General features: G+C 38.1%; 2 protein-coding genes across 4 annotated transcripts in view; one reads left to right on the top strand and one right to left on the bottom strand.

Annotated features, from left to right (window-relative positions):
• The window catches only part of pvalb7 (parvalbumin 7), a 37,934-nt gene extending 31,597 nt beyond the window's left edge, over window positions 1-6,337 (top strand). Inside the window, exons 1-5 of one of the 3 annotated variants that reach the window (XM_084416660.1) lie at window positions 32-193; window positions 665-733; window positions 2,843-2,975; window positions 4,414-4,523; window positions 4,682-6,306. In XM_084416660.1, the coding sequence (XP_084272786.1) occupies window positions 673-733; window positions 2,843-2,975; window positions 4,414-4,523; window positions 4,682-4,707 (330 nt within the window). In that variant the 5' untranslated portion in view covers window positions 32-193; window positions 665-672 and the 3' untranslated portion in view covers window positions 4,708-6,306. Of the gene's footprint in view, window positions 1-31; window positions 194-664; window positions 734-2,842; window positions 2,976-4,413; window positions 4,524-4,681 lie in introns of those variants that run through there. The other 2 variants (XM_084416659.1, XM_084416658.1) reach the window with 2 other exon arrangements.
• On the bottom strand, window positions 6,098-19,450 carry baiap2l2b (BAR/IMD domain containing adaptor protein 2 like 2b). Its single transcript, XM_084416661.1, has 14 exons — window positions 19,379-19,450; window positions 18,856-18,931; window positions 18,021-18,107; window positions 16,713-16,774; window positions 16,556-16,627; window positions 16,380-16,469; window positions 10,753-10,884; window positions 10,525-10,629; window positions 9,478-9,559; window positions 8,573-8,780; window positions 8,427-8,489; window positions 7,952-8,354; window positions 6,420-6,466; window positions 6,098-6,226 (listed from the first exon to the last, which is right to left on the bottom strand). The coding sequence occupies exons 1-14, from the start codon at window positions 19,433-19,435 to the stop codon at window positions 6,151-6,153; spliced, it is 1,560 nt and encodes a 519-aa protein (XP_084272787.1). The 5' UTR covers window positions 19,436-19,450; the 3' UTR covers window positions 6,098-6,150.
• Between the last annotated feature and the right edge of the window lie 640 nt (window positions 19,451-20,090).

The raw sequence follows: 20,090 nt of genomic DNA, 5'->3' as shown, positions 1-20,090 counted from the left end.
AATCTGTTCTCTTGGCAGCGGATCTCATTGTTGGTTAGTGTTCCTTGCAGCAGTTGCCTGAACTCGGACACCAATGGATCTAATAGTAAGCTGATACAGCAGGAGAAGGATTTTGTTCAACATCAGTACCTTTGGATAGAAACTGCCATTTGCCATTTGAGTTTGACACACCAAACTGCTTGAAATCACTGCGGTTTGTGTTCATGTACTTACGTAAAAGTATGTTTCAGGTCTTAGAGAAGGTGATAACAGTGATAGAAAACCAGCATGTAGTTGTTAAACTCTTAGAGATAGGCATGACTAATCTAACAGATAAACAGAGACAACACAATAAATTTAGCACTGGATTAGAGACTTGACTGTTAAATCCCTGCCAATAAAAATAAACAAAACCTACTTCCATTTCATAAGACTACAATTGCATAAGTGTAGCCTATGTTGTGATGTATTTCACATGCATATATGGAAAAACAGAATGTAATGAATTTTTCTTTTTCTTTTTTGGCATTAAACCGTAAACGAAAAAAGACTAAATGTGTCCCTGTGCTGATCAAAGTCTGCTGGGAAATCCTGTAGTCTTGATTCACACACATTTTGGCACCCATTCTGTTTTAGTTATTAGCGCCTAATATTCTCTCTCTCTCTCTCTCTCTGGCTTCTCTAGCTGTCAAGATGGCCATGAAAAACCTTCTGAAAGATGACGATATCAAAAAAGCCCTTGATCAATTCAAAGGTGAGTTTTGTAAAAATAATAATAATTGGTAACACTTAATGCCTGGGTCAGATTACATGTTTTTTTTTTTTTTTTTGTCTGTTAAGATATTGTCACTGTGCCATATGTTCTGGTACGCGATTTTGACTCCTAAAATCTTGTTGTGTCGTGGACGAGAAAGATGTCAGACTGCACGTTGCTTCCCAAGTCCGACCAGTCATCGCGTGCCGTCTCACACATGTACGCACACATTCACTCGCACATATACACGCACTCACTCACTCACTCACTCACTCACACACATACACACGCACTCACTCTTGATGGAACCGTCGTGGAGGACCAGAAAAAAAAAATTCAACACGCTAGTCTTTTTATCGTGATGTCGTGAAGCGTCGTGAAGCATCGGTTGTCGGTTGTCGTCCACTATGACACACTATACGAGATGAAACGATCGAATTTTGCGTCTCGAGTCGCCCGTTGTCCTTTACGAATCCCCAGGACACCCTACGTCAACCGGATCGTGCCAAAATCTGGCTAAAATCGTGTAATCTGAACGAGGCATTACAATAAGGTCTCGGTGGACGGTGGGACTAAATTAGCTGCCTCCGTTTAGTTAGCAACAACACCAAACTTAATAGTACTTTCCGGTCATCTCCTGAGGATGAAAGCCATTTTTTTCTTATTCCAGAAGCAATTTCACTCAGATAGGTCACAATAGGAAAAAAAAGCTAATTGCATTTTTTTTTATCCCGACTTTAATGTTAATTTCATCAAATCAGAAGTTGTATTTGTTAATATAATTTAATGGACATGAGCTAATAACAGTTGTACCAATGTTAACAAACATTAATAAATACTGTAACTGATGTATTGCTCATAAATAATGTATGTTAACTAATAGGACCTTACTGTAAAGTGTCACCATGCTTATATAACATTTGTATTATAATAATAAAATAAATATAATAATTACATTTTCTTAAGAATAATAATGTTCCAGGAATGGCAAAGGATATGGAGTTGATTTCCACAGAAAAAGAAATCCTTCCCTCAGTTTTTTAAAAACAGCAAAAATTAGGCTGATACACATCTGGTTTGAGATGTTGAGATGAGATGTAATTCCTAACGTAAACAGTTAAAATATGTCGTAGCCTTTTCATAGTTCCTAGAACTATTGGCGAAAGTTCCCGGATCGCACCACAGGAACTAGGAACGATTTTAGTTCTAGGAACTCCTTTTGGAGGAACTAATTTAACTCCTACTTCAGAGTCGGGTCTAAACCAGCACTATAGGAACTACCAGTGACGTTAGTGTACGCTGATTGGCCGAACACACGCAGCACCCGCCATTTTAAAAAAGCTATGTAAACACACAGATTATAGCCTATATATTTACTCCACAAACTAACTCTATGAACATGGAAAACAGTGATAGACAGGCCTCTTAACCTTTACACTGAGGAGAAAATCCAACGCAACTTTGAGGGGACCAATAGAAACATGATTATGTTAAGGTCACAACAACAAGCGCGGCTTACGACTTCTGAGTTCCTACTGGCGGTGCGAATGCAACCACGAAAACGTTCATAGGGGAACCATTAGTTCTCAGGGAACCACCCTGGTGGCTAGTTCCTAGAACTAAGTTCCTAGAAGTATGGAGATGGAATTTTTTTTAGATGATGTGAAAAAATATAGTTCAATGCTTTTGCGTTTGTTTGTGTTCCCCTGATAAACTTTGCGTTCGCTCGCAAAACTTTTGAGTTCTCTGTGAACTTTGCTAACACAGTATTTTTGAAAGAGAATGCTAAAGCGTTGGTATCCTTGTGCATATCATGCGAAAGCTCTAATGTTTATGAACATTAAAACTTTGCATTGACAGCTTTGTAAGTCCTTTAGCACAATAGCCTCATGCATACATGTATAATGTTTTCATTTTGTGGTCATAGCCTACTTTCCAAACAGTGTGCACTAAAACAATTATTTTGGTGTAAGACTTCCACTGTACGCATCCGTTTTGTTTGTTTTTACATACTGACGCACAAGTCGAAATTGTTTTCTGTAGTTGACTGTTCTGTAGTGCTACATAGCATTAAATGCCATCAGCTGAAGTGTGTTTTCTCATAAACAGCTGCGGACAGCTTCGACCACAAGAAGTTCTTTGATGTGGTGGGACTGAAGGCTCTGTCTGCTGACAACGTGAAGTTGGTCTTCCAAGCTCTGGATGTGGACGCCAGCGGCTTCATCGAGGAGGAGGAGCTTAAGTGAGAGACACTTTACAAGCGGCTGCATGTTTTTATGTGTTTGAGTTTGAGCCAACTTTCTCTGAATGAAGACCCATAAATTAGTTTTGTCTTTTGGCCCGTCTTCAGTGTTGGTGTCTCATTCTACCTTTATTACCGTCTCCTGTTGGCCTCAAGGACACAGAGGGACCGCGAGCGATTCCCGTTTGCATTGATTTGCTATATATATCGCCTCTGACAGCAGCCTTGTCCACCAATTACTTATTATCAGTACATGATTGTCCATCATTGGCCAACAGCAGGGAAGTACAGGGTTGCCAGATTGAAATTAAAGGCCCGTTCACACCAACAACGATAACTATAAAGATAAGGATACATTTATTAGCGTCCACACTAGCGGACGATATCTTTCTGTTTATTATAAGCACGTGCTGCAGTTATTGCATCGACCGCTTTAAATGCTTGAGCTCTTTAAAGCAGGATGGAATCTGATTGGCTGTCAATGTTTTTTATCGTTCATCAGCTGGAAAAATTGTTTCGAAAGTGATTCCAATTATGTAATTTCTCTGTGCCGTTAACGTTACAGAATCTGCTGTTCTTTTGTATTTAGAACTATATTTTTATCAGTATCATCCTTGGTGTGAATATTCGGGCCTTAAAGGGTTCAGCCAAAAAATATAATTGTCGACATTTACTCACCCTCAGGTTGTTCCAAACCTATATTTGTATAGAAGATATTTTATAGAATGTCGGTAACCAAACAGTTTATGGACCCCATCAAAAAAATAAAATAAAAATAAATAAATACTATGGAAGTCAATGGGGTCCAATGTAGTTAATTTTTGGGTGAACTGTCCCTTTAAGACAAGAATTCTGCAGAGAGCCATCATGGTAGACCTTTTTTTGTTTTGTTCGTTAATAACTACCAAACTGAATTTTTAAATGTTAATGGGTATCTCATTAATTAAATTAGTTAAATTAATGAACAATTCATGATACAAATTAAAACAGTTTGGGTGGTTTGAACCTCTAATTCAGGTTTAAACCACACCTAAGTAAGAACAATAACTATAAACTTAACTATATTAGTGTCCACAACGCATAACATCTTTCTGTTTATTATAAGCTTTGTCATCTGCCACTTTAAATTCTCAAGCTCTTTAAAGCAGGATGGATTCTGATTGGCCGTCAATGTTTTTATAGTTCATCAGCTGGAAGAAATAATTCTGAAAGTGATTTCAACGATATTGTTATTGTAGTGTGGACTTACCTATTCTCACAGAATTAGAACGATTATTAAAACTTTATAGTTAACTTTATTGTTATAGTCATCATCTTTTATCATCTTAACTCGCGCACTAGAACAGTTTTCAAGAGTATTTCAATTCAGTCACTTAACGGTTGTGTTCAAGCTGTGACCTGGGTTGCCAGATTGAGTTTTATCTCTTCTCTTGGACAGGTTTGTGCTGAAGGGTTTTGCTGCAGATGGCAGAGATCTTACCGATAAGGAGACCAAAGCATTCCTCGCTGCTGCCGACAAGGATGGAGATGGGAAAATTGGCATAGATGGTGAGAGAACAAGCACTCTTAAAGGAACAGTACCTCTAAAAATTCAACTCTGCCATTATATAACATTGTCCCACATACTTGAACTTGAACATACAAGAACATGTCAAGAATGATAAAAAAAAAGTAGTCTAATCCAGTCACCTGCTATTTTCTTTCAGAATTCGAAGCTTTGGTGCACGAGTAAATCGTCAATATTTGGCAACCCTTTACACCACTACTCTCCTGTGAATACCTACAGCCAATCATATTGTACGTCTCTACACATCCTGCCACGAGCCAGGAGCACAACCGCCTCCTTACACCACATTTATTTATTTACCTTTTCTTTTTTTTTTTATATACAATCTCTGTAGATTTTAGTTAGCTAACAACATCTCTCCTAAAAACCCGGAGATTCCTGTACTGCTTTCACCAGCCATCTCTTCTTTTTTGTTCATTCTGGCACGTTTCTTTCTGTTTATGCCTCAAAATGCTCCTTTCTTCTCCTTATCTCGCTCCATCTGTCATCCCTTCCCTGTTTCGCTCCTCTATTGTGTTAGAGCCACTGAACACGATGAATATATGAAGAGAAGGATTAGACGAAATGAGAGAAAAAAATACTGAAGAGAGATAAAATAAAGCCATGCGTTGAGAAAAAAAAAAAGCACTGCGGTTTTCATTTATTTCATTGACTCCTCTAGTGCAGAGTGTATTACATTCCATCTCTTAATCTTGAATTATTTGACAAAAGTAGAGCTGTCAATTCAATTAATTTAACTAAAATTAACTAAATTGCAGCCATGGAATTACAGATTTTATGTATGGGTCAAGGGTCATTAATTGTGCTAATTTATTCTCTTTTTCCCTATTAATCGCATTAAATGAACAACCCTAAAATGACCAAAATCACTAAATATTGATGCTCACCTTGAGAGGCACAATCCAACGCAAAAGTACACACAATAAATACATGATTTCTCTCTTTGTAATAAATAAATAATTGTGCTGAAAAACACCAAAACACATAAACCTTTTGTGAAATTTGTGCTAAACCTATTTAAAAAAAAAACACTCTAAACGTATAAGATTATAATACCTATCAAATACACAACATTCAGACAGATGCACACATGAAAACAAACCTAGTGATCAGACTTAACACCATAAAGCATAACACAATCTGAAAGTATTGTGAATTTAAAGGGGCCATATACTTTTCCTACGATTTTCTCTCTGTGGAGCACTTATGTTAGCCGAGATGTTTTGTTTGAAAAACCGTCAATTTAGTTTAGTTACTTTTACGTGTTTGTAAGTGTTGTTGATGTGTCGATCTAATATAAAACGTTAACTTTTGGCCTTTTTGGAGGATGTTTTAATAGTATGTGTGAATCCATTTCTCCTGATAAAACCCCTTTAAATGATTTAGTTAACTCCATTTAGCTGAAAGATAATGTGAATAATGCACTGAGAGAGTGTCGCTACACAACTGTGTATAGCCAACAAATTAAATACTAAATTTAGTTTAAAAAAAAATCCTTTTCATTCTAATATTAAAGTTGACTTAAATTGTATACTTATCAACAAATCAAGTTAGTACAGACTCTGAACCAGTCAGAGTGCAGGGGATGTTTTTTTGTGACAGGTGTTGTCAGTGAATCCGAGGTCCTGATCTGTCGTTGGTGACTGTGGGCCGGAGCTTCACGGTGGCAAAAGGATTTGATCCTCTAGAATAAAAGAATCAGAAAAAAGGTCATTACTTACTCGCAACTAAATTGTGAATTTGCACCAAAATTCATGTGATCGTAATGTAAAAATAAAAAAAGACTACTTAATTGTGACTTAATTCATGGTGATTCTCATGAAACTAATTTCACAAATGTTCTACTCTTCTGTTGAAAATGAAAACGTGTGTAATACCTGGGGAAAAGAGGGTGCTCTGGTGGTTGTCCATGAGTAGTTGGCCTCTGCGGACATGGAAAAGGGTTTACAATGGCACTCAAATTGACACAAAAGTGCGTTCACACTTGTAGTTCGGGTTCTCTTGGTTCTTTTGGTCCGGACCAAAAAAGAAAATGAGGGTGTGTTTACACTTGTCAGGCTTGATTGGATTAAAACTAACTCATGTGCGATTGCTCTGTTAGTGCGGTTCATTTTGAATAAGTGTGAACGCTGCCATCTGAACCCTGGTGCATCAAACAAGAGGACCGATTCACTGAAAATATGGGTCTCGCTCCACTTCCTAACAAACTCTGGTGCGGTTCGACTCAAATATGAACACAACATGGACCAAAGACTTGTGAACGAACCAAAAACAGGAAGACGAGACCCTAAAAAAGGACAGAATGCTTAGTCACACCTGTTTCTTCTCATAATAGTCGTGAATAGTCGCCCATCACAGTTCAGAACAGGCATCAGAGCCGCGTCGTCTCGCAGCAGATCTGTGTTTGCGTGTGTGTGACGGAGGGATTCATGACGATGTTTTGACTCCTTTACACGTTTTATAAGCTCTTGACGAGTTCTCAGCTGCTCAAAATACCATCATATGTAGCTACGCACACACAGCGAGCGCATTTATCCCAGAACACAGCAATGTTTTGGATGTTCGGTAAGTTCAGACGCAAAAAATACGCTATAAAAGCAGACCAAAAAAAGGCTTACCGAACATCCAAAACATTGCTGTGTAGTGGGCTAAATGCGCTCGTAGCCTGTATATGATGGTATTTTGAGCAGCTGAGAACTAGTCAAGAGCTTATAAAATGTGTAAAGGAGTCAAAACATCGTCAGGAACCCCTCCGTCACACACACACAAACACAGATCTCCTGCGAGACGACGTGGTTCTGATGCCTGTTCTGAACTGTGACGGGCAACATCAGGACTATGATGAGAAACAACAGGTATGACTGAGCATTCAGTCCTTTTTAGGGTCTCATCTTCCTGTTTTTTGGTTCGTTCACAAGTCTTTGGTCCATGTTGTGTTCATATTTCAGTTGAACCGCACCAGAGTTTGTTTGGAAGCGGAGCGAGACCCATATTTTCAGCGAATCGGTCCTCTTGTTCGATGCACCAGGGTTCAGATGGCAGCGTTCACACTTATTCAAATGAACCGCACTAACAGAGCAATCGCACATGAGTTAGTTTTAATAGAACCAAACTTGACAAGTGCGAACACACCCTGAGACATCACAAACTTTAACCAAGAAAAAGTCAATTGAGAGTTTCAACAAGAACCTGAATCTGAATGAATCGGCAAATTCTTTTCCAAACTAACAGCAAATTCCATGAAAATTCACTTTCGGTTTCTGATGCCTATGTTTCTGTTGTATGATGAACTATTATCTAACATAAAATTAGATCGTTTTAAACGCATCAAATATTTTATGAATTTAACATTTTGGTGACATTTTGACATTACGTAAAAAAAAAATCTGTGTAGATTTCGCTTAATCACCTCTGAGGTTGATTCGGCCTTTCTCTCGGGGAGAGGAGAGTGTAGAACGGTTGGAGCTGGAAGCGCGAGTTCATTAATATTTTTGTGCTCTACTTTGCTCTCAAAATGAGACTCCGCCCTCCTGTCAGGGAGAGGGGATATTGGTCGAATGTCAGCCGATCCACGGCGGAGTGGTGGGGCTGGGGGCGGGATCTCATGGTAGGTTTTCTGGCTGGTCTTGACCTCGTTGTTAGACTCCGCCTTCTTTTCGGGGAGGGGAGAGTTTGAGCGAAGATCCGCCGACGCTCGACGCATAGGCACCGCTGGGGACGGGCTGTCACTGTAGCTCTGGGTGTCTGAATGCTCTGATTGGCTGGTTGGCTCCAGGAGGTTGTTCATGCTGTGGCTTCGGTGCGACGTACAACTGAAAACGTCAAGATGTTAATCTCAAATTTTGTCAATTTATAAGTAGCTACAATTTAATACTCAACTCTACCTTGAGCCCAAAGGTACAAAGTCTTCAACGGATGCCACATAGGCAGCAGGAAACCAACCTTGACTAAAACAGAAACAAAGAAAAACAAGGCTAAGGAGTTTCCAGCGACTTGACTTAGCCATGATAATGACGGTAGACGCTCTCACCGGAGGCTTGAGTCGTGGCGTCCGTACAGCCAACCGTTGCGTGGTTCTGGGATGAGCACGGTCAGCACGTCACCACGGGAGAACGGCAGCAGGACCGGGTTGGATGAAGCGGGGTGGGACACGATGGCCCTCATGGAGCGCCCGCCTCCCAGACCCAGAGACTCTCCTACAGAGCTGGAGCGGGAACGACTGGGGAGAGGAGACGGGGCTGTGAAGAGGTGTGGACAGAAGGAGAGAAGAACATTTAAACCACTCACTGAGACCCCAAGGATTTTAATAACTTGAAACATTTTATTTGAACATACAGTAATTTAGGGGTCCCCGGGATCTTAAATATTAATACAAGTCAATCTCAACAGAATAATCGGATCAATTTAACTCCACTTTTAAACATACACTCTTGAACTTCCCTAAGAACTTCCCCACCGCCATTTTGAAGTTTATTTGGACGGTATACTCAATATGAATATGTACACTTCAGGCAGATGCAGACAACAATGCAACACACTTGTAAGGCTTAATTTAGCCCCAACCCTACACAACTCTAGTGTATGATATTGGAGTTATTTTGACATTTAACCACATAATACTTTGTGTAATACTTTTCACATAATACATAAAAAAAATTTTTTACCCAGATACAGTATATTGTTCATTTTCAGCCTAAGGATCTCTATATAATGCTGCGTAAAACAAATTCATAAGGGAATTTTTTTTTAAATAATAAATCGGCTCCATTGCGGATTCAAACAAGTTCCAATTAAACACATTTCAAAAGTTTCGCCAGTAGTGGGCACTCATCCAACGTAAGCAATGACGTGCGAATGAGACGGAGGGAAGTGCATAAAAAAATTGGACTGAAATGCAGCTAAAGTTCGGACATGAGCAGTACTGAGTCTCCAGACCTCTGGAGGGCACTCTGCCCAGCGGCTCACGGTCCATTTCTCGGTCTCCAGTCTGCAGCAGAGAGCCCAGAGAACTCTTTAACTGCAAGAAATATCAAGACAGACATCAATCTTAGGGTTACCAAGCTTCTAAACAACACTCAACAAGCGTGAAATAAGAGTAAAAATTGGTTTTGCTGCGTAAATGGAAAGTCATTTTCGGGACCCTTCATGGACCCTTTCCCCATTTCTGGGGTTCTCAGAAGTGGAAGTTGTCAGTGATAAATATGTACATTATTTAACAAAAAATAAATATAAAACGACTTGTTTGTTACGATGTTAAAAACTGTGGAAATGCGTCATCACAGTCTGTGTAAATGGTCCATTAGTAATGGAAACAACACACATTATACGATACTATTAACAACCCCCAGTTTTTAAAAAGTTTGCAAGTTGCTTTTGACAAAGGCAAAAATGTAAATGTAAATGTAAAAAAAATATTGACAGTATATATAAAAAAAAAATCTCCAAAAGGTGACACTTTATTTTACAGTGTCCTTGTTACATTAGATACATGTACTTACCATAGCAATAACAGTTAATTATGCATAATTACCTGCGACTAACCCTCAACCAAATCCTAATCCTACCCTAACCCTATAGTTAGTACATGTAGTTAATTAATATTACCCAGTACTTAAATATATAATTACACAGTATCAATGACACCTAAAAATAAACTGTAACCCATTATTCCAAGTAAATAGGCCTATTTATCTTTATAATCTTTTAGTAGAATGTAAAAAAACTCGACCTCTATTTGTGTGCTGCAAACAGCGTTTCATTACTTTTAAGTAATGCAAAACACAATTTCATGGCTTGTAAATTCACCCACAATGAACAGATGTGATAAAAAGGTAATTTTGGACTCTACGCCACACAAAGCTACCCATCTGTTCACATTATGTGATTGTGGAAATGTCTGCGCTCGGCAGTTAGCCGAAAAGAGCATGAAAAAGTGGGGGAACATGGAGTATTTACTCCTCATTCCCATCATTCCAGTGTCACCTGAGCTTCTTGATCTGATGGAGTGGGCGTTCGAGGTCTGGAACTTCTGCTCTCGCTGACTTTTTCTTTCCATCCATCTGCTCTCTGCTGGAGAGACACTCCCGTCTGTTGACACATGGAGAAATGGTTGTGCAGTCAGTGGGCTGATAAGCTTTGGAAGGAACTGGAAAGAGTTTCTGTATGACTGAGTGGACACTGCTAATGAACTCCAGTGGAAAGCAGCTGTACCTTGTTGATAAGGTATAGTAGTGACTGTGTAAGTCCGCAATGCTTTTCAGCCAGGAAACGATACCTCCTTTCCTCCTCTTTGAGGATTTCATGCTGGCTCTGCCTCAGGTACTGCATGTACTCGCTGCCCTCCTGCAAACACACAGATACAAAAACTGAGACACAGATCCTGCTCCAAAACCTCACATTGCGAAAAAGTTGAACTCCACTTTGTCACAAATTCCAAAGGTCGTTGTTGACTAAATTCGTCATTTGTTATTGAAAATCAATGACTCCCGGTTGATTTTGCTACAAAACAGTGTGAACAACCCTTAAGACAACATACAAACACTACACAAATAAGAAGTATACAAGATTCGACTAACCAATAGAGTTTGACATTAGAATGTTGCTAACCTAAAAACTCAATACTCTATTGGAATCAACTGAGAGTTTGTTAGAGCATTGAGTGGTTAGCTTAGCAATATGCTAATGTCAGACTCTTCTGGACTCAACTGAGATTTAAGGTTTGTAAGAACTTTGAGTCTTTAGCGTAACATGATAACGCCAAACTCTAGTAGAATCAGTTGAGATTGTTAAGAGTTTGTTAGAGTACTGAGATATTAGCGTAACAACATGTTAACGCCAAACTCTAGTAGAATCAGTTGAGATTGTTAAGAGTTTGTAAGAACATTGAGTCGTTAGCGTAACAACATGATAACGCCAAACTCTAGTAGAATCAGTTGAGATTGTTAAGAGTTTGTTAGAGAACTGAGATATTAGCGTAACAACATGTTAACGTCAAACTCTATTAGAATCAGTTGAGATTGTTAAGAGTTTGTAAGAACATTGAGTCGTTAGCGTAACAACATGTTAACGTCAAACTCTATTAGAATCAGTTGAGATTGTTAAGAGTTTGTAAGAACATTGAGTCGTTAGCGTAACAACATGTTAACGTCAAACTCTATTAGAATCAGTTGAGATTGTTAAGAGTTTGTTAGAGTACTGATATATTAGCATAACAACATGTTAACGCCAAACTCTATTAGAATCAGTTGAGATTGTTAAGAGTTTGTTAGAGTACTGAGATATTAGCGTAACAACATGTTAACGTCAAACTCTATTAGAATCAGTTGAGATTGTTAAGAGTTTGTTAGAGTACTGATATATTAGCATAACAACATGTTAACGCCAAACTCTATTAGAATCAGTTGAGATTGTTAAGAGTTTGTTAGAGAACTGAGATATTAGCATAACAACATGTTAACGCCAAACTCTATTAGAATCAGTTGAGATTGTTAAGAGTTTGTTAGAACACTGAGTCGTTAGCGTAACATCATGTTAACGCCAAACTCTATTAGAATCAGTTGAGATTGTTAAGAGTTTGTTAGAGTACTGAGATATTAGCATAACAACATGTTAACGCCAAACTCTATTAGAATCAGTTGAGATTGTTAAGAGTTTGTTAGAGTACTGAGATATTAGCATAACAACATGTTAACGCCAAACTCTATTAGAATCAGTTGAGATTGTTAAGAGTTTGTTAGATTGTTGAGTTGTTAGCTTAACAATATGATAATGTCAGACTCTTCTAGACTCAACTGAGATTAAAGGTTTGTAAGAACATTGAGTTGTTAACGTAACATGATAACGCCAAACTCTATTACAATCAGTTGAGATTGTTAAGAGTTTGTTAGAGTACTGAGATATTAGCGTAACAACATGTTAACGTCAAACTCTATTAGAATCAGTTGAGATTGTTAAGAGTTTGTAAGAACATTGAGTCGTTAGCGTAACAACATGTTAAATTCAAACTCTATTAGAATCAGTTGAGATTGTTAAGAGTTTGTAAGAACATTGAGTCGTTAGCGTAACAACATGTTAAATTCAAACTCTATTACAATCAGTTGAGATTGTTAAGAGTTTGTTAGAGTACTGAGATATTAGCGTAACAACATGTTAACGTCAAACTCTATTAGAATCAGTTGAGATTGTTAAGAGTTTGTTAGAGTACTGATATATTAGCGTAACAACATGTTAACGCCAAACTCTATTAGAATCAGTTGAGATTGTTAAGAGTTTGTTAGAGTACTGAGATATTAGCGTAACAACATGTTAACGCCAAACTCTATTAGAATCAGTTGAGATTGTTAAGAGTTTGTTAGAACATTGAGTCGTTAGCGTAACAACATGTTAACGCCAAACTCTATTAGAATCAGTTGAGATTGTTAAGAGTTTGTAAAAACATTGAGTCGTTAGCGTAACAACATGTTAACGTCAAACTCTATTAGAATCAGTTGAGATTGTTAAGAGTTTGTTAGAGTACTGAGATATTAGCGTAACAACATGTTAACGCCAAACTCTATTAGAATCAGTTGAGATTGTTAAAGGGATAGTTCAGGATTTTAGACATGAATCTCTAGAGCTTCCCCATAAGCAGTGTGGTGCATTGACCATGACTTACCCCCGACAGCGTCCTGTGAGCCGAGCTCCGGTCCAGTTTTGGTCAAGATGAAATTAGTCCGGCAAGTTTGCTGGGGTCACGGCAATAAAGCTTTTTTCTTCTCAAATCAATATGTGTTCAAAAGAGTGATATATTTGCGTCACTAAAACGTTGTCTATGGAGAGGTCAGACCTCGTAATGGCTTGGCACTATTTTCTTCCCCGTCATATCACTGCGCGCTGCCGCTACCTACAGCCAGCTGGGAGCCGCGCACGTGTCACTTTGTTTACAGCTCGTAAAGAGAACGATAACATGTCTGACTACAGCAGCGACGATGACAACATTGACTTCGACACACAGCCAAAAGGATATCTTTACGAACCTGAATACACAGAGCAACATCTGCCACAGGAAATCTTTGAAATGTGTGAGGAGAAAGCGCCACATCTTTGTTTGTACAGTCCGGATAGTCACAAGTCCGCACCATTTTCTACAAAGCTTGTACAAACTGATCGCTCTTGGTGAGTAGCTATGTTAGCTCGTTCGTGTAGCTGTTCTGAGCACGTAAACACTGCTGTAAACACTGCCGAACAACTGAAAAAGTGGTGTGCGCCTGCGCAGCTCGCAGCTGGCTGTAGGTAGCGGCAGCGCGCAGTGATATGACAGGGGAGAAAATAGTGCCAAGCCATTACGAGGTCTGACCTCTCCATAGACAACGTTTTAGTGACGCAAATATATCACTCTTTTGAACACATATTGATTTGAGAAGAAAAAAGCTTTATTGCCGTGACCCCAGCAAACTTGCCGGACTAATTTCATCTTGACCAAAACTGGACCGGAGCTCGGCTCACAGGACGCTGTCGAGGGTAAGTCATGGTCAATGCACCACACTGCTTATGGGGAAGCTATAGAGATTCATGTCTAAAATCCTGAACTATCCCTTTAAGAGTTTGTAAAAACATTGAGTCGTTAGCGTAACAACATGATAACGCCAAACTCTATTAGAATCAGTTGAGATTGTTAAGAGTTTGTTAGAGTACTGAGATATTAGCGTAACAACATGTTAACGTCAAACTCTATTAGAATCAGTTGAGATTGTTAAGAGTTTGTAAGAACATTGAGTCGTTAGCGTAACAACATGTTAACGTAAAACTCTATTAGAATCAGTTGATATTGTTAAGAGTTTGTTAGAGTACTGAGATATTAGCGTAACAACATGTTAACGTCAAACTCTATTAGAATCAGTTGAGATTGTTAAGAGTTTGATAAGAGTACTGAGATATTAGCGTAACAACATGTTAACGTCAAACTCTATTAGAATTAAGAGTTTGTTAGAGTACTGAGATATTAGCATAACAACATGTTAATGTCAAACTCTATTAGCCCCGTCCACACTACTGCGTTTTCGTTTAGAAACGGAGAATTAAAACGAATACGATCTCCGTCCACACCAGCGTTTTAGCTGCGTATTAAAATTGATCTCCCTCCACATTAAAACGACTGAAAACGCGGATCACGTGACCATTCACCAACACTGGGCATGCGCATGCCGGTGTAAACCTAGAGACTTTCAAACATAGACTGTAAAAAAATGCTTTCAAACATCAAAATGTCATTTATTAATATGTATTTGTGTCAAAATGACATATAAACATCTTTTCCTATTCTATTTTGCCTGGAAACGCTTTCAACACGCTTGCGTGTCGCATAAAAAATAGGCGTCGGTTCTATTTCTAGCATGCACACGTTTACCGCACGAGCCTGTAAGAAACTGTTCCAGCCGGTGGATTTTACTGGTACTGAATATTACCTGTGTATACTCCATGACTGATGACACCCAATTATAGAGCCGAGCGTGAGCCTCTGCGTCATCGTTTCTAAAGTCCTCCGTTTTGACCCGTCCAGACTAAAACGCCCTCCGGAGATTCAAAACGAAAAACGGGTCGGCAGCGTTTCTAAACTTCTCCGTTTTGGGTCTCCGTTTTTGCCGTTTAAGTGTGGACGGGAGGTGCAAACGTAGCAAAAAGTCTCCGTTTTTAAACGAAAACGCAGTAGTGTGGACGGGGCCTTAGAATCAGTTGAGATCGGTAAGAGTTTGTAAGAATACTGAGTTGTTAGCTTAGCAACATGCTAATGTCAGATTATTTTGGACTCAACTGAGATTAAGGGTACGTTTACACGACAACGATGTTACACCCAACTACTTACATTTATGTAAGTTATGTATTTAAATCTGGCAATTTCGTTTAAAAAAATCCTGTCGTCACTGGTGCGCAATGAATTCTGGGGTACGCAAGGCCGCGAAGGATCCATCCATTTTATCAATTTCACACGAAACAAAGGACGCATTTGAAGGAGCCTTTGAATTGGGACAGTCTTCGTCGCGCCGCGGTGACACAACCGCCCTTCGATTCCGGCCTTTAAAGGATGCAGCCTCTGAATTGGGACGCAGCTTATATTACAATTGTTAAAAACTATATATTCTACATTTCACAAAAACAGAGCACAAATAATGGATGAAACAGTGTATTTTTATTTAGGTGGAACTGTTTTCAAACAATAATTTGTATTAAGTAAAATATCGTATACAAAAAAAAAAATTCACCAAGATAGTTTTATTTTCAAAGAGAGTTCACAATTTCCGTCGACATGAACAACATTGACTACTGATAATATGCAAATGCGCAATGACCTGATGCAGCGACAACCACGATAAAGACAGTAAAGCTAACATGATTCACCTTCTGATAAAATTGGATACTACAGTAAAATTAGCAACTAACAATACAGCGAAATGGTGACCTTTAGCGATAAAAACACTGTAAGTGTGGACACATTTTTACACTATCAGCAAAAAATGTCATTCGGTTACACTTTATTTTAAGATGATGTAGTTACATTGTACTTACTCAAATAAGTACTGTGTAATATTAATTAACGACATGAACTTACTATAGAGTTACAGTTAGTTACTTGTTATTATGTATACTTCTGTTATTACCATAGTAAGTACACATAGTAACGTGTAACATCACTTTAAAATAAAGTGTTACCTGACATTCAATTAACGCTGAGTGCAATACTTCGATAAAACTTTGTAGTGAAGGGAAACTAAGGCTGATGACATGGATGACTTCTCTATTCAGAAACCAAAATAACATCGACCCACAAATACACACAAATGAACACAAACTTGAGGTCTTACCAGTGAGTCTCTGAACGCACCCCGTCTAAGCTGTCGCTCCAGAGCAGAAGCCTGATTCCTTACCTCCAATTCATACACTCTACGACTGCCCTACACACACACACACACACACACACACACTACATCAGCTCCAATATATACACACACACATATCTCAATAGATGGTTCAGACTCACTTCAATGTATTCTTCATCCAGTTTCACGTTCTTGTCCATGGCCTGCAGAACCTCCACATGGAACCAGCGGAACTGGACCAGGACCAGCAAACAGACAGTAAAGTTGGAGACGGTTTCTGAATCCAATCAGACAGAAAGACTTGAATTTTTAACTTACCACACCCTCCACTTCAGCCGTCAGCTTCCGCTGGGTCTCTGATATCTGAATCAACACGTCACCTGGGAAACAAACAAATACATTCATTCAATAATTCATTAAGAATACATATTTAATAAGTGCAGAAATGGAAGAGTAGGTTTTTGTAAAGGATGTTAATATCATACAGTATCATTGATTGGAGACTGTTGTGTTTGTTCAGTCAGTTGTGTAAGTTAATGCAGTCGAGCCGTAACAAACCAAGAGACTAAAACTAGTAATTTGCCACTGAATTTGATGATCATAAAAACCCTGTCATCATTTACCCACCCTAATGTCATCCTTTTGATGCAAAATACAAAATAAGATATTTTGAAGAATGTTTTTGCCCATAAAATGAAAGTCAATGGGGTCCAAAAATGTTGTTTTGGACCCCATTGACTTTCAATGTATGGACAAAAAATAAAAACACTAAAATATTTCTCAAAATATCTTCTTTTGTGTTCCTCAGAATAAAAATAATAATGACATGAGGGCGAGTAAATGATTTTAATGACTTTATTAAAGAAATAAATTAAATATTACAGTGATTCAATTGAACTGGTAATAATTCTTGTAAGTTAATTAATTAATCATTCTTATATTATGATTTTTGGTTAATTATAATTATGATTTATTATAATTACAAATATGTATAATTATACCTAATTATATTAGTTCATTTTAAGTCCCAACATTTATCATGTAGCTTGTCCAAAAAAACATGGTACTTTTTAGTCTTCTTTTATTAACATGTGCATCGTAATGATGAGTGTAACGTGCTGAGGTGAATCAATGAATTTGAAGGGGTGAAAGAATGAGACCATGCATCAATAATGCATGTCTCAATGCTCACATGGACACCTGATCTCTAACACACACACACACTCGCACAACACACCTGTCACATTCAGGTTTATACGCCTGTAGTAATTTCGAAAGATATTTACTCTTTATTTATTTTATTCATGCTGTTCCATCTTTAAGCCCCTACATTTTTTGTTCTGATGCTCATCATGCCAGGGCGCTCTGCGCGTATGACTGGAATGAAAACTCATTACATGGGCAGTGAGCCGAGGGTTTCGCAGAGCCAAATCTTGTGTTTTATGACAGAGGAGAGGAAGCATCTGCCACTGGACACCATTTGCTGAAACATCTATTGTCTGAAGGACAAACAAGCTCTGAGACAGCCAGAAAGTACAGATAGAAACTCTATGGACATCTTGCTGCACAATCTGCCCAACTGGCATTGATTTAGAGACACAAAAACACACACATCTTGAGTCTTACCAAGTGATCTGGATGATAATGTGTTGAGAGCTTGCTCGCCCATCTTAGCAAGAGCGCTGAAGTAGGCCTCACTTGTCAGAGTCAAAGCTTTGATACACACACATACACAAAAGTATAGTCAATTTAGACATTTTTTTCAGCATTCCCTGATGATAATAACAGCTAAAACCAGCCTGTGTTGGTTTGCTGGTTTTCCAGCCTGGTCAAGTTGTTTTTTGGCTGGTCTTTAGCCTACACAACTAATAAAGTGTCCTCTGAAACCAGAAAAACAGACCAGACAAACTAAGCAGCCTAACCAGACTGGGAGACTAGCTAACCACCATACTGTAGGTTGGTTTAAATAGGTTTTTAAGCAGGGTTGCCATTTCATTACATATGTCTTTCAACGTATTTTAAAACACAATATTCAACAAAACTAAAAACAAAAAGCAAAGCAAAGTAAAACAAAACAACCCAAAAGAAAAAAGAAGAAAAAAACCCAAAAGAAAACAAAAAACCCCAAAAGAAAACCCCAAAAAAGAACAAAAAACAACAACCCAAAAGAAAACAAAAAACAACCCGAAAAAACAACCCAAAAGAAAACAAAACAACCCAAAAGAAAACAAAAAACAACCAAAAAGAAAACAAAACAACCCAAAAGAATACAAAACAACCCAAAAGAAAACAAAAAACAACCCAAAAGAATACAAAACAACCCAAAAGAAAACAAAAAACAACCCAAAAGAAAACAAAAAAACCCATAACAAAACACAAAACAAAACATCAATACCTTCAATAAAAAGTTCAATACACTTTCAGGAGTCTATTTGAAAACACACACAAACAATCTGCTCACCTTGAAAAGCATTGATGTAGCTGTTTCCTAAAGTAACCAGCTTTTGCAAGCCGGGATTAAACTGATCCATGAGGTTCTGAATAACCCAAACAACACCATCATACTGTCAATATCCATGCCGGGGTATTATTAAATATAATTAAGTGATGATGTACAGTCAATTATTATCTCTAAATAACAGCATCAATGATCAGCTGTCTCTGTCTGTACAGTTCCCTGCTCATTACAAGGCTAATAAATAAACATTAAATATTGAGGTTTAATTCATTTTTATTTTATAACGTGATAAAAGACTGAAGAGTGATACGAGAGACATAACACTAGCTCAGATAAGTTTGAAATCGGTGGCCTGGGAAAATTATTGATAATACATTTTAGTGCTTTTCATTTACAAAATATCGACCACAGAACGTCACGACTGACCAATCACAATCAAGTATTCCAGAGAGCCGTGTAATAATGTTAATAATTAATGAGGATTCTCATTTGATCTCAACTTAAATGAGAGTAACAGAAGACTCACATTATAAACACTCAAAGTTGATCTGTGCAGAAGGTCACTGTTCACACCAGACATCATGTTTCTGTTGGAAAATACACACGTAACGCTATGCAAAGCAACAATGAACAATGTACAATCAACTCCAAAGGAGAATGTCGAAAACATTTACAGAGAAACACTGAAGAGACGGCTTTACGCACCTGTGACGGTGAAAGTTTTCACGCTGTAGTTATTCTTTGTGTGATGACACTCTCCTTATGTCTGTAATGGCTTTTTCAGGTCCTTGTTTATGCCTATTATAGGGAGAGAGAGGGCGAGTAAGAGAGAGAGAGGAGTCCACATCTGATACGGCCTGAAGTTTTGAATTATTTACCTGTCCCATGACAGAACATGGAGATGGGCGGGCAGGAGATACACACTTTAACTGAGAGAACAGCTGTAGAAGTGACACTTCATCTGCTTGAAGTGCCCTAAAGAGACACTCAGCTACAGCCAGAAGCATGTAAAACAGCTACTCAAAATATGCTCAATAATTGCTGCTGATTTTCCTGTGACTAAAAGCTTTTACAGGCTCATATTGAATAAAAGTACATGCTACTCCACAACTTATTATTTTTTTTTTTTTATGGGATCTATAATAATTTTAAATAATAATAAAAAATACAGTTTTACAGGATAGTTTTAATAATAATAAAAGTACATCAAATAATAATACATTAAATTAACAGTAATT

This window comes from Rutilus rutilus (assembly GCF_951802725.1).
Source record: "Rutilus rutilus genome assembly, chromosome: 8".
NCBI classification, from domain to species: domain Eukaryota; kingdom Metazoa; phylum Chordata; class Actinopteri; order Cypriniformes; family Leuciscidae; genus Rutilus; species Rutilus rutilus.
Note: the sequence above shows the minus strand (reverse complement) of the source record. Positions and strands in the feature narration are given on the sequence as shown.